Source organism: Schistocerca piceifrons, chromosome 11 (genome assembly GCF_021461385.2).
Source record: "Schistocerca piceifrons isolate TAMUIC-IGC-003096 chromosome 11, iqSchPice1.1, whole genome shotgun sequence".
Lineage (NCBI taxonomy): Eukaryota > Metazoa > Arthropoda > Insecta > Orthoptera > Acrididae > Schistocerca > Schistocerca piceifrons.
Genome location: NC_060148.1, coordinates 161,970,204 through 161,985,876, shown reverse-complemented (window position 1 = coordinate 161,985,876; position 15,673 = coordinate 161,970,204). Strand labels below are relative to the sequence as shown.

At 40.8% G+C, this 15,673-nt stretch overlaps 1 protein-coding gene across 1 annotated transcript in view; it reads right to left on the bottom strand.

Annotated features, from left to right (window-relative positions):
* LOC124720437 (zinc finger protein 93-like) overlaps positions 1-15,673 on the bottom strand; it is a 94,807-nt gene that overhangs the window by 20,877 nt on the left and 58,257 nt on the right. The window contains exon 6 of the mRNA XM_047245791.1: positions 12,979-13,016. Coding sequence (XP_047101747.1) covers positions 12,979-13,016 — 38 coding nt within the window. The remainder of the gene's footprint in view (positions 1-12,978; positions 13,017-15,673) is intronic.

Below are 15,673 nucleotides of genomic sequence, written 5' to 3'. Positions count from 1 at the left end.
AGTAATTGCAGTCTGAATGATTGACTGATCAGGCCTTGTAACATTAACCAAAATGGCATTGATATGCTGGCACTGTGAATGGCTGAAAGCAAGGGGAAACTACAGTTGTAATTTTTCCTGAGGGCATGCAGCTTTACTGTATGGTTAAATGATGATGGCGTCGACTTGAGTAAAATATTTCGGAGGTAAAATAGTGCCCATTCGGATTTCTGGGAGGGGACTATTCAGGAGGACATTGTTATCAGGAGAAACAAGACTGGCGTTCCACATATTGGAGTGTGAAATGTTGTGCAGGTACGTTAGGTAATTTAAAAAGGGAAATGGATAGGTTAAAGCTAGATATAGTGGGAACTAGTGAAGTTCCGTGGCATGAGGAACAAGGTTTTAGGTCAGGTGAACAAAGGGTTATAAATACAAAATCAAATAGGGGTAATGCAGGAGTAGGTTTAATAACGAATAAACAATAGCATCGTGGGTAAGTTACTACAAACAGCATAGTGAACACGTTGTTGTAGCCAAAATAGACACGAAACCCACACCTTCCACAGTAGTACAAGTTTACATGCTAACTAGCTCCGCAGATGAAGAGATTGAAGGAATGTATGATGAGATAAAAAAAATTATTCAGATAGTGAAGGGAGACGAAAATTAAATAGGCGTGGAGGACTGGAACTCGATAATAGGAAAACGAAGAGAAGGAAATGTAGTAGGTGAATATGGAATGGGGAAAAGGAATGAAAGAGGAAGCCACCTGGTAGAATTTTGCACAGAGCATAACTTAATCATAGCTAACACGTGGTTTAAGAGTCATGAAAGAAGGTTGTATACTTGGAAGAGGCCTGGAGACTCTGGAAGCTTTCCGATTGATCATGTAATGGTAAGACAGAGATTTTGGAACTAGATTTTAAATTGTAAGACATTTCCAGGGGCAGATGTTGACTCTGACCAAAATCTATTGGTTATGAACTGTAGATTAAAACTGAAGAAGCTGCAAAAAGGTGGGAATTTAAGGAGATGGGACCTGGATAAACTGACTAAACCAGAGGTTGTACAGAGTTTCAGGGAGAGCATAAGGGAACAATTGACAGGAATGGGGGAAAGAAATACAGTAGAAGAAGAATGGGTAGATTTGAGAGATGGAATAGTGAAGGCAGCAGAGGATCAAGTAGGTAAAGAGGTGAGGGCTAGTAGAAATCTTTGGGTAACAGAAGAGATATTGAATTTAACTGATGAAAGGAGAAAATATAAAAATGTTGTAAATGATGCAGGAAAGAAGGAATACAAATGTCTCAAAAATGAAATCGACAGGAAGTGCAAAATGGCTAAGCATGGATGGCTAAAATACAAATATAACAATGTAGACGCATATATCACTAGGCGTAAGATAGATACTGCCTACAGGAAAATTAAAGAGACCTTTGGAGAAAAGAGAACCACTTGTATGAATATCAAGAGCTCAGATGGAAACCGAGTTCTAAGCAAAGAAGGGAAAGCAGAAAGGTGGAAGGAATATACAGAGGGTCTATATAAGGGCGATGTACTTGACAATATTATGGAAATGGAAGTGGATGCAGATGAAGATGAAATGGGAGATATGATACTGTGTTAAGAGTTTGATTGAGCACTGACAGATTTAAGTCGGAACAAGGCCCCAGGAGTAGACAAAATTCCATTAGAACTACTGATAGCCTTGGGAGAGCCAGCCCTGACAAAACTGTACCATCTGGTGAGCAAGATGTATGAGACAGATGAAATACCCTCAAACCACTCTAAGAATATTATAGTTCCAATCTCAAAGAAAGCAAGTGTTGATGACGTGTGTGAAAATTACCAAACCGTCAGTTTAATAAGTCACAGCTGCAAAATACGAACACGAATTCCTTACAGACCAACGGAAAAACTGGTGGATGCCGACCTCAGGGAAAATGAATTTGGATTCCATTAATATGTTGGAACACGTGACGCAATACTGACCCTACGACTTATCTTCGAAGACACATTAAGGAAAGGCATTTGTAGACTTAGAGAAAGCTTTTGACAATGTTGACTGGAATACTTTCTTTCAAATTCTGAAGGTGGCAGGGGTCAAATACAGGGAGCAAAAGTCCATTTACAATTTGTACAGAAACCAGATTGCAGTTTTAAGAGTCGAGGGGCGTGAAAGGGAAGCAGTGGTTGGGAAGGGAGTGAGACAGCAAGCAGTAAAGGAAACTAAAGAAAAATTTGAAATAGGAATTAAAATCTATGGTGAAGAAATAAAAACTTTGAGGTGACTGTAATTTTGTCAGAAACAGCAAAGAACCTGGAAGAGCAGTTGAACGGAACACACGGTGTCTTAAAAGGAGGCTATAAGACGAACAACAAAAGCAAAACGAGGATAATGGAATGTAGTCTAATTAAATCAGGCGATTCTGAGGGTTGAAATTAAAATTTAAAACAGTCTTGATCGCAATCTTGTTAAAATATTTTTTTATTGGGGTATTTGTATGGAGTGTAGCTATGTATGGTTGTGAAACGTGGATGATAATTAGTTAGGACAAGAAAAGAATAGAAGCTTTCGAATTGTGGTGCTACAGGAGGTCGAAGATTACATACGTAGAATGCTACAGGAGAAGGTTGACAATTAAATGGGTAGATCATGTAACTAATGAGGAGGTACTGAATAGAATTGGGGAGAAGAGAAATTTGTGGCACAACTTGTCTAAGAGAAGGGATCGGTTGGTAGGACATATTCTGAAGCATCAAGGGATCACCAATTTAGTACTGGAGGGCAGTATGGAGGGAAAAAATCTTAGAGGGAGACCAAAAGATGAGTACACTAAGCAGATTCAGAAGGATGTAGGTTGCAGTAGTAACTTGGAAATGATGAAGCTTGCACAGAATAGAGTAGCATGGAGAGCAGCATCAAACCACTCTGGGCTGAAGACAACAACAACAATAACAACAACAACGATATTCTCCTCGGATTAATGACATTGAGCATGCAGTGTGTCAACGCAGATTTCAGCCTTGTTCCACAGAAAAGTTTGCTCTCCCCTGATGTTCCCTGATGTTACAAAGTGATCATACCATCTCTGTAGGGGATTCAGTCGGTACAGTTAAAATATTTAACAGAGGGAGCACAGATCTACAGGAGCTGATTTTTAACATTTAATGAAATGCAGTACAGGATGAGCTAGAGTGTTGGCAAAGATGGCAGTCACATATTCTCCAATTCTACGACACACTGTGCAGTAATTTACTGTCGATAGCTTGCCAAACTCTCCACTCATTAGAAACTGCCATAGCTCTACTCCATGATGCATTCTGTGCACTGAGGTAAGTGTCAATGTATTATTCAACATTACCAGATGTGGGCACTGAATTATGATCGTATTTAAGTTTGTTTATATGCCCAGCTGTAACTAATACTTTATAAAACCCCTCCATTTCAATGTAAATAAACAGTTACCACCATGACCAAGTGGACGAAAGAAACAGTCTCACCCCAAGGGTCTTTAAATGACTGGTCCTGCAATGATGAAGGTATAAACCAGAAGAACGAGACGAATGGATCATTACTTCCTGATATTAGAAATGCTTTGGTTATTGGGGCTTCATGCTGTGGAAAATAATCAAATTTTTACACTGTTGACATATCCTGTGGGAGTCCACTTAGAGCATGTACATATTTTTCAAAAATACTGTTTCAGTTAAAATATCAGCTACTGCAGGAGATTTTGCACGGAATTGAGGGACTAACAGGCAGTGATATTCACCACCTGAAAAAGTAAAACAAAACAGCACATTCTTATTTGGCAACATCTCTGTGGGAAATCAGGATATGTGCAGATATTTCTGCTTTGCTCACCACATGCAAGTCAATATATTTTATTTCAGTGAGACATACTTAAGCATCCAAAAGCTGTTGGTCTGGAATGCACCAACCTTGTAACTTTCGAACAGGCAATCTGAATTAAAGCGTATTTTTGAAGCACATCTAGGAACAGAAATGTTACTCAATGAATTCGTTATATGTAAGGATTGCTGGATTAACTCTCAGCATAGCTTGCTGGTTACAGATAAAACTAGTAAATTGAATGAGAGTCAATAGAAACGGAACTTTATCTAGATTCTTCAAAAAGGCAATGCACCAAAACGCACATGTGTCAGTATATTGTACACTATGTACAAATTTGCAGATGTGTTGCACATTCATTAAGAGGACGCAAAGCACGTGCATTTGACAAAAAAATGGAGGCAATCAACACTAAATTAATGGAACTGAAGGTCTTGTTAAGAGAGGTGTTATGAATTTGAGGTGTTGAATGTTCATATACAGAAATATGAACTGTGTGTCAACGAGAAAATTAAAGGAGTCAGTATAAAACTAATGTATGTGTGAAATATCGATGTGATAGCTAAGGCACTTCATGCCCGTCACCACCAATTGTCTCAAAGTGTACACAAGTTGTAAACTGTCTCAAAAATGGTGTAATTCAAAAATGGTTCAAATGGTTCTGAGCCCTATGGGACTCAACATCTGAGGTCATCAGTGCCCTAAAACATAGAACTACACTCCTGGAAATTGAAATAAGAACACCGTGAATTCATTGTCCCAGGAAGGGGAAGCTTTATTGACACATTCCTGGGGTCAGATACATCACATGATCACACTGACAGAACCACAGGCACAATGTCGGCACCAGTACAGTGTATATCCACCTTTCGCAGCAATGCAGGCTGCTATTCTCCCATGGAGACGATCGTAGAGATGCTGGATGTAGTCCTGTGGAACGGCTTGCCATGCCATTTCCACCTGGCGCCTCAGTTGGACCAGCGTTCGTGCTGGACGTGCAGACCGCGTGAGACGACGCTTCATCCAGTCCCAAACATGCTCAATGGGGGACAGATCCGGAGATCTTGCTGGCCAGGGTAGTTGACTTACACCTTCTAGGGCACGTTGGGTGGCACGGGATACATGCGGACGTGCATTGTCCTGTTGGAACAGCAAGTTCCCTTGCCGGTCTAGGAATGGTAGAACGATGGGTTCGACGACGGTTTGGATGTACCGTGCACTATTCAGTGGCCCCTCGACGATCACCAGTGGTGTACGGCCAGTGTAGGAGATCGCTCCCCACACCATGATGCCGGGTGTTGGCCCTGTGTGCCTCGGTCGTATGCAGTCCTGATTGTGGCGCTCACCTGCACGGCGCCAAACACGCATACGACCATCATTGGCACCAAGGCAGAAGCGACTCTCATCGCTGAAGACGACACGTCTCCATTCGACCCTCCATTCACGCCTGTCGCGACACCACTGGAGGCGGGCTGCACGATGTTGGGGCGTGAGCGGAAGACGGCCTAACGGTGTGCGGGACCGTAGCCCAGCTTCATGGAGACGGTTGCGAATGGTCCTCGCCGATACCCCAGGAGCAACAGTGTCCCTAATTTGCTGGGAAGTGGCGGTGCGGTCCCCTACAGCACTGCGTAGGATCCTACGGTCTTGGCGTGCATCCGTGCGTCGCTGCGGTCCGGTCCCAGGTCGACGGGAACGTGCACCTTCCGCTGACCACTGGCGACAACATCGATGTACTGTGGAGACCTCACGCCCCACGTGTTGAGCAATTCGGCGGTACATCCACCCGGCCTCCCGCATGCCCACTATATGCCATCGCTCAAAGTCCGTCAGCTGCACATACGGTTCACGTCCACGCTGTCGCGGCATGCTACCAGTGTTAAAGACTGCGATGGAGCTCCGTATGCCACGGCAAACTGACCGACACTGACGGCGGCGGTGCACAAATGCTGCGCAGCTAGCGCCATTCGACGGCCAACACCGCGGTTCCTGGTGTGTCCGCTGTGCCGTGCGTGTGATCATTGCTTGTACAGCCCTCTCGCAGTGTCCGGAGCAAGTATGGTGGGTCTGACACACCGGTGTCAATGTGTTCTTTTTTCCATTTCCAGGAGTGTACTTACACCCAACCAACCTAAGGACATCACAAACATTCATGGCGAAGGCAGGATTCGAACCTGTGACTGTAGCGGTCGCACAGTTCCAGATTGAAACACCTAGAACCGCTCGGCCACAACCGCCAGCAATGGCTTAGTTTACATCAACATGTTGATGAGAAAGTATAATGTTAAAAACTGGAAATTTGACCGAAGTTACTTTGGTGAAAGTAAGGTCAACTGCAACAAGACCATTATCTCTCAGTAATATTTAAGCCAGTAACTGACAGGCTGAAAGAGCTCTCATGTACTATGGATAGAATCAGAAATAGGAGGAGGAGGAGGAGGAGGCATGCTGAGTTAAGACAGAACATATGGGGTCATCAGGGCGAAACCATATTTCTTAGGTAAGCACACAATATGTTTAACCACGAAGGCAGTAAGAATTGTTAACAAGGAATTTGAAAGATTGCCTAGGCTGTTACAGTTAATAATTTTGAAAATGGCGAATGTTAAAAATATACCCTGTAACTATAAAAACACGTGGTGCAATATTAAGCATGACCAATGCATGTAAAACCCCGAAAGGATGAATGGATGTCTCATAGAGCGACAAATACAGGACTGTAACTACAGCAGCAGTAGCAGCTCCACATAGTGTAGGTAAAAGTCGAAGTTCAGCAAGAAAGACTAAACAATCTGCCTCTGAAGTATATAAATTATGGTAACTAAATGAAATCATAGCTCAATTATGACTGTTTACAGCTTCAGTTAGGCAAGAGATTGCAGATTACATGAACAAAATGTTATTGATCTTACCTGAGTTTAGAAAAATACGCATCGTCGAGTAATTGCGAAGAGAGTAGTTCACGAGCTTTACAGACCTGCATGCAGAATATATCTGATAATACGAGGAATGGATTATGCATGGCAGGCTGATCTCTTAGATACACAGGACTGCTTACAATCAAATAATGGTTTCAACTACATTCTCACAGTCACAGGCACACACGGTCACAGGCACAGAGGATTCTGAATAATTGTTGCACACAGGACTAAATCGACTGCCCAACCGACTTGACGCATATGATGGAAGTGAATTTTACAACAGGCATTTCAAAGCAGAATTGGAACAATGTGGGATAAATCACTATTCAACATTCTCTCATTTGGAAACTATTATTGCCAAATGGTTGAACTGGATAATTAGAAACCGAATGTAGAAGCAATTTAATCTTCAACGTACGTGCAAATGCCTGAACATACAGCCACAAATCATTTCAAGTATAATCACATTATTCACCACAGAATTAAAAACAAACCTATTGATGTTACAAACGAATTATGGGAACGCTTCGAACCCAATATGTTCCTCATACAGCAGGTCATAAGATGTTGAGGGAACAGGGCATTGATGAAATGGCTTAGTTTCTCATCAAAGCACTACAGCTGGGTGAACACTCGCATTTTGCTATGTAATACGAAAAGGAAAGCTCAAACCATGCAGTAGTGTGATATGAGTGCTAGGAAACGTATCAACAAAGTTGGAGGTGGTATTCTCAAGAATCTGCGATCAGAAGTTTGTATATCTGGATACAGTTTCTGCGGAGTTGGAACAAAATTGAAATAGCACCTAGCTTATGGTGATAAGGGCTTTGATGCTTTGGACAATGTACGCAAAGAGCACATGATCGCCTACACTACAAACAAAGATCACCATATTGCAGACCAAATATTCATTGATGAGGTTGTGCAGGTATGTCAAGAGATGGATATTCATGTAGGACAACCTATGTCTGCATATGTGGTTGATAAGGCGATGTTTGCTCGAACTTAAATTGGGTACTGGACTAACCTTCAAGCAAATACTGAATGCAGCTCACTGCATACTAAACAACAAGAAAAACCTATGTGATGTTTAAAAAATTCGTGACAGCGGCAAAACGAGCCTAGAGGCAGAAAGAAGGAAGGAAACGATGTGTTAAAAGGCATAGGTTGCTACCAATACCAAAGAGATCTGGTGGACCAATTCTGTTTATGATACCTCCATTTGCTGGGCTGTCAGCCACTGGTTTCATTAGCTAGGAGACCTGATATATTTCAAGCAGTACAGAACATCCAAAAATGCGAAAAGTAATTACAAGCAGCTAAAAGGCATAATATGACCATGGAGGCCATTGCTATGGGTAAAGGCTTATATTTACAATACAGGAAATAACTTTGGTTGTACATTTAAGAAACAGCCCACAGCAGTGGTACTGGAAAGAAGGATTAAAAACATAGATCTGCTTAAACTCGTCAGAAAATTTAAAATCGCGATATTTTACAGCATGTTTATGTAGGATACATGGCCTGAGACAGTGTGGAAACCCAAGAAACGTGGAACTGTCAATTTAGATGTTGTTCAGGGTATGTAGCGCTTTGTGATTTAAGGCCACATGAAAGATTGTGTTGTCATTTTACCAATAGGAACCAGCTGTTGTACAATGTTCGACACTACCATAACTTCAGTTCATACCTCTGAGGATATTTCTGCATGGTATTTTTCCAGAAAATTACATAAAAACAAGCAGTATGCAAGTTTCCACATCATTTGAGGCTGCAATGTAATTACGTACACTCTAATGCTAATTGGTCTAAATTGAAAGCAAACTACTTTCCTCCAATAGATGAGCATGGAGTAGTGATGTACAGAATCAACTGGTCTGGAAACACACATAAGCATAGCTAACGTCACTGAATTAATTATGAATTGTGTCTAGGGAATGGGGAAGTTGTGGCAATACTCCTGGCTCTTGCCACATTGTCAATTCATATGTACACTTGAAACGTTTTGCTGAGGGATTTGAGGTACATGTAAACGTTAATATGTTTAAATCAGAGATAGAAACGAAACACATTGCGGACTTCAGTCACAAATATTCAATAGGATGGTTACTACATTTCTCAAAGGGTCAAGTGATGGTGTATAATACTGATAAAATTTTTGAGTTATCAACTGGTGGCCATACTGTCAGTAAGTATAATTCGCATAGAGCATAATATTGCGACGAATTTCGTACCTTGATGACAGGTTAGTCCATACTACTTATCCATTTTTTCCTACAGTGGGTCCTGCTTATAAAAGTGAAGAAAATGAAGTCCACAATGAACATGGGCTGCTACACGAAGCCAAGGAGGTGAAGGGTTCACAACCATCACGAATGTGGCAGATACCGTGAAGTTAGGCTGCCAAAGCAAAAGCCAAAAGTGAACTCTGGGATGTAACAGAAGAATGGCATGTCCCATACTGGCAGGCAAGGGAGTCTTCAAATATGAGGTAATAGGATGAGTGGCCACACGTGAGAGAGATACAACATGCCTATCCACTGAGGAGGACATCATGCCAGTATGACTAGTAGTTCAGCATCTTCTGCACAGACACTCAACTGGGCTAGTGAAAAAGCCACCAGTGGCGAAACGTATTCCATGGTAGTGGAGTGTGTTAAGACACCATATGATGGACAGAGGTGCAGAGGAATAAACTAAACACCAATAGTCTAGTTATGAATGGACATGGGATAAAGAAAACGGAGCAGGGTAGTCTCATCAGCTCACCTGGAAGTACCACTTAGGAGATGCAAGACACTGAGGAACTAGGTACTATGTAGAGCCAAGTAAGAATACATGGGAGGACCAAGGAAGTTTCGTATTAGACATGAGCCCCAGGAATTTTCTAGTTTCAGCAAGTGGAAGAACAAAAGGCGCAAGATGTAGGATGGTTTAAGAAACTCATTTCACCGAGAAATGAGATAAGTTGATGTAGAACTGCAACAGATCGTAAAATCCTTGACAAAAAGGGAGGTGAGATGGCTGGTGGGAGAATCGATAATATGGTTAATGGGGATAGCAAAGACAATGATACTCAGATAAATGTGTCCGACAAAGCCAAACCATATAAACAGATGTATATGGATGATGGTTCAAAATGTGGAGAGCACATCTCCACAAGCGAATCACATTCCTGCACACCTCAGTCCACCAGGGACCAGGACATGCTACAGTAAACTTGAAGTGCACGGTATGGAACAGTCTGCAACGGAAAAATAACGTTCAGAAGATTCCTTACTTGGTCATCACAGCTATGTGAAGGTCGTGAGGGAGGAGTAAAGCCTCCAGTCGGCCTCAGAAACCTACCAACTGGGTTTGCACTCAGGTGGGGTAGAAGTCGGAAAATGGATAGCACACAGAAAGTGATCACTTGAGTATGTGTCAGAGGGAGTGGGCCATTCAAGATGACAGGTGAGCTGGACAGTGCAGAACGAGAGGACGAAATGGTAATAAATGTGAATGGAATCTGAAAGAAACATGGGTGCTCCAGTGCTAAGAGGGATGATTCAGAAGGTCAGCTAAGAGGTAACCTCTTGGACAGGTTCTCCGGGAGCCTCAAAGCGGATGGTGGGAACTGAAGTCACCAAGTAGCAAAAAGGAGTGAAGGAGCTGACCAATGAGCTGGAGTAAGTCTGACTTGGTAACAGCAAATAACAGAGGGGTGTAGATGTTACAAAGAGAAAAGGTGAAATGAAGGAGGAAAAAGGAGACTGCAACAGCTACCCAACGAGTGTTCAGTGAGATGGATGACCAGCATGGCTCCATGAGGTGGAATGCAGTCCTCGGGGGAAAGGTCACAGAGTCCCAGAACGAAATATGAGAGGTCAAAGGGGTTGTGAGGACAATTTTTTTCTTGGAAGCAGAAAACAAGTGAACACTGCAATTCCAAGAGCAGCTGTAATTCCTCCTTGTTGGATCAAGTACCACAAATGTTCCATTGGAGAAGAGTCATAATGGGGATTGGGGAGGAGGGAACAAATGAAGGTTAGTCACCTTGCGGTTGCTGAGTACCAGCCTTCAAAAATTCACTGCTACAGGGACAGAGGTTGGAGAATCCTGTTCATGAGATCTACAAACATTTTGTCATTCTCCTTGGGTCAGCCTTTGAATTCCATGGCAGAAAATCAGTAGGCAGTGGGCACCAGCAAAATGGAGGTCAGCTGGGTGAGGGTATATGTGCCAACAGCACTGAAGGGGATCTCTAAGTCAGGGAAGGAGAAAACTGTTCATTTTTGTTTGATTTCATAGAACTTTCTAGTTGGCAGATGAAGACTAGGTTTTTAGCTGTAGAAAGTATTTGCGGGAGTATTGCTTTTGTCCTTCCAGCCTGATAGTTCTGTAGCAAGCAATTTCGTCATCAGGGGCAAGGATTTGATGGCTTGTTGTGCAGCCGCAGGAGGAGAAGGAGATGCTACTGTGACCTGAGTGATTTCACTACTGCAATACTGAACTTGAAGTTGCAAGTCTGGGTGGGCATATTCTCCATTATTCATGGCATAGCAAAAATGATACTGTAAATGCCAGATGGTAAAATGCAAGGATCTTGACTACCAAACAACTGTGAGTGACAAGGTGGAGTTTGATGTCCTTCACTCAGATCTCCTGGATGGCTCACTCATTAAGACACATGGGACATTCATGGGATTACAACTGATACAGCAGAGAGGAGGCAAACAGCTGCCCTAATGAGCATCTCTGCCAAGAGTAACACATTTGGCCATGTTTTGACAGGATATGTGTTTTATTATAATGTTGAACTCATTTTGTTTGTAATGTATGGTTGGACCATGATGACTTCATAGCCTGCCTTAATCTTTGAGGCAAACACTACTTGAGCAAATGGTAGAAAAAGAGTGCATGTGGGCTTTAAGTTTGCATCCATCTTTTTCATTACTCAATGGGGCACAGTGATGCTATGATTAGAGGGAAGTGTGGATTTCTCCCTCGGTGAGGTCATCTAGCATCAGAATGTAAAGAACACCATGTGAAGAATTCAGTGAACGATAGTCCTCAACACAAACAGGATAACTCTGGAGGAGTGATTCTGTAAGCAATTGTAGGGCCTGAAAATCACAATATGTCTTCAGAAGCAAAGTTGTATTACATAAATGACAAAAGAATTTCACAGGGCCTGCAACTACAACAACACCTTTCAGAATAATGCAAGCATGAACCGTAGCAAAGGACTGACCACCTCCGGTACGTGATACCATGAGGAACTGATGTACAGCTGGTATGGCTTTGAAATCTTTAGCCTCATTCTGTTTATGTTTAGTAGACACACTCTAAGACGTTGATTGAGCCACTGCAAAAAATCCCCATGATTGCCAACATCTGCAATGGCATGCTCCTTCCAATTGGGTGCCCCCTCAGAGGGGGATTCACACACCGTAAATGACTGTTCACACTTCCCGAACTCCTGACAGAGGGACCAACTGGCATTTGGGAAAAAACAGTCACCCCTCTCTGGGCCTGGCCTGTATCAGAGGGTATGTGTGAACCCTACTGTTGACCCAGAGCTAGGAATTATGCATTACCTTGTCACCTGTAATGTGTCTAATGAAAGAGCCAGCCTTCAGGAACACACCAGGATGATGGAGGAACAAAGAGAATGAGGATTTACCAGTTAAGTCTTCACAACCTTACTGAAACTGGCACCAGCTACTCACAATTCTTCTTGATCATGGCCCATAAACTGTCACCACTACAAGCTTGTGTGTTTCCTGAGCACCACTGTGGCACAGCATTGAAAGAGTTGTCCAACACTATATTCATTCATCTGAAAGGCTGGGAATCAGCTCCAATTTTTTGATTTATAGCCACTCACCCTTTCTTGTTCTACTGCAGTATGACATTAGCTTGTGGCTATCAAGATGAATTTGTTGAATGTCAGTGATTTTCAAGTGATGTTCTAGATTAAGCACAATACAGCTGCTGATATACCACCTGAACATTTGTCTTCCTGTACAGATATTAGACATGTGCTCTATTTATTTAGGAACAGTCACATAATGGTTGTTGCACAGAACAGCATTACTGACCATACTGCCTTGTAATGTTGGTGCTTATTGGTAATTCTAAATAATTAAAGTAGTGTATTTTATTTCTGAAGTACACTCACAATAAATAAAAATTAATATTTCTCAAAAAGTTCTGCAGTGAATTATGAAAACTTACCTTGCACTATCAGATGCATATCTTGTTGAGGCTTCCACCTGAAACATTTCAAGAAATGGTCAGTGATTTACAACTGATGGGACAGTAAATAAATAGATTTATATTAACACCTACCAACATGTGATTAGTCCACCAAATGCTGTAAGTGAAGCTTGAAAATATCATTAAAGAGGACATGATAAACTGTTGCAGTTAATGAAACACAATATTAGTCAGAATTCCCTTTCCATTTTCTCAATTTGTCTTCAGTACTGTAAATAACTACACAAGCTAGTAATTTGGTTGTAGCCATACTTCCTACTAGACACTTCACTTCACATTTTTAACCTGTCATGCACTTCCGTCTTGTGTAAAATTTTTGTTCACGTTTTTTTATTATGAAAACTGCCATTCACTGACAGAAGAATCGATTATCATAAATGACACATTTGGGCCTTTGTGCTCTGGGCAGCCCAGATGAACTTGCAGAGGTGAGGAGCGACTTCTAAACCCAACCTTAAGTCCACACCCAGAACTACATACAGACCTGGACCATTAAATATACAAACATTAATAAATATTGGCAAACTCAAAATACTTTCACACACTATAAATGTATAACAAAATTGGTATTACAAAACAGCACATTCACAGATGAAGAAATACCACATTCAGAGAACTGTAGATTTTTACATAGAACACAGGGAAGAAATTCGCGAAACTATCCCAGAACTAGGCTCTGCATTCATAAACGTCAAATCTATGTTGCAATCAGTACCAAATTTTTCCATTACCTCCAGAAAGACTCACTCCCTGCAGTAATCCAATATTTAGATGAGAGGTACACAATAATTGATGCACAATAAATCATGTTAACAAGAACAATGCAGAAAGCAAAACAGTCCTGAGAACTATGTTGAGAAGCATCTGTTAAAGTTCCAGAGGAAAACGTAAGTTTTTATTAAATTTTTATCCTCAGATTGGTACAGAATGGAGATGAGAACACTTTCTGCCTAAACTGCTATTAATTAAATGTATTCACAACTGGAATTTTGACTTATGCCATTCTCAGGTGACAGCTTACTATGAACTATGTCGAAGTTATTACATGTCATGATGCCTAGTCATTGGGGAGTGGATATAAAGATGTGCAGTATGATATGACTGACAGAAATTAGTACATTAAGTACTAACATTGTCTGGACATACAGATTATGAAGACTCCAGTCTTGTAATGACTATGGAATTTGCAAACACGGTTAACACAAGGAAAATACTATCTCAAAAGGAATTATAAAGGTTTCAGACATACACTGACTTACCACTTGAGAATCGTACAGCTGCCAAATTAATTTTGAATAAATATGTACCATAACAGTCCAGGGAGAAAATGTTTTCATTCATAAATGTCTGCCTGACTGTGGATGTAAGAAAAAAGGACAAATGGTAAGAAAAAGACAGTTAGCTAAATTGTTGGCAGATAAGCATCCCCCCCCCCACACACACACACAGATATATATATATCACTAAATAAATAAATAAATATGTATATATATATATATATATATATATATATATATATATATATATATATCACTAAATCAATAAAAAGATATGCAATCAACACTAATATGATTTGAGAATATCACATAGCTTATGTGCCAATAACAAAGCACAATTCCAAGAACTTGATAAATTTCATAGTCAGATATAGATACCTGTTGAAACTGACCATTACCACTGATTAATAATAGTGGTTCCTGGCCTAGAATAACTGATAATCATGTTCACAGAAGATTCAAAGAAATTCCATGAAAGGTTCAAGGAGAAAACAACAGCAGAAATTCTAAAATACAAGATATATCAGGGATGGCTTAGGACAGGAAGGTCCTGTGATGGGCAGATTGATGAAGGACTAAAGTGGCAAAATACTATTGGAATACATTTGTAAAATTTTAGAAGGCTTATGACTATAAAGCACGACTGCTTTTATTCAAAATACTTAAAAAATCTGACATGCAGAATACAACATGAGTCCTTTTAAAAGAACTTCAGCCTCATTTGATATAAGAATAGACTTTAGCCAAGGCAATGGACTAACTCCATTCTTCTTTCAGACCATAATAGAAAAATGAACATTGAACAGATGGAGCACTTGTCAGAACATAATACCACAAGTTGAATACTACTCAGTTAGAAAATGAATGTCAAAATTGTCTGTTATACTTTTGTAGATAATTTAGCAATACTGATAGCGTAGAGAAGGTTCAAAACAGAGAGAAAGAAAAACAGTAGGAAAAGCATGACTACTCATCTCCTCTGATAAGAAGCAGTAATGGGGGAACAGCAATACTGCAAAATCCCACTCAAATACTGAGTATGAGAGTATCAGGGGAAGACAAATTTAAGGATCTATGATAAGTCATATAGCCAAATGGTGGAGAAAATGGAGCCACAAGAGGAAGACTATGAAAGATGGACTTTGCATTACAGTAAACAGAAGATGTTCATAGTAAAAATTCGTTCTCCAAAATTGCAGAACCTCTGACTCGCAAGGCAGTCATTTCGCCAGAATACACATCTGTATCATAAACACTGATTTCAGATTTAACAAATGATAGTGAAAATTATGAAAAAAGAAAAGATATTAGGAAACAGAACACCAGTACATACATTTAAATTCAGAAACAATAGACAAGTATACATAAATATGTAG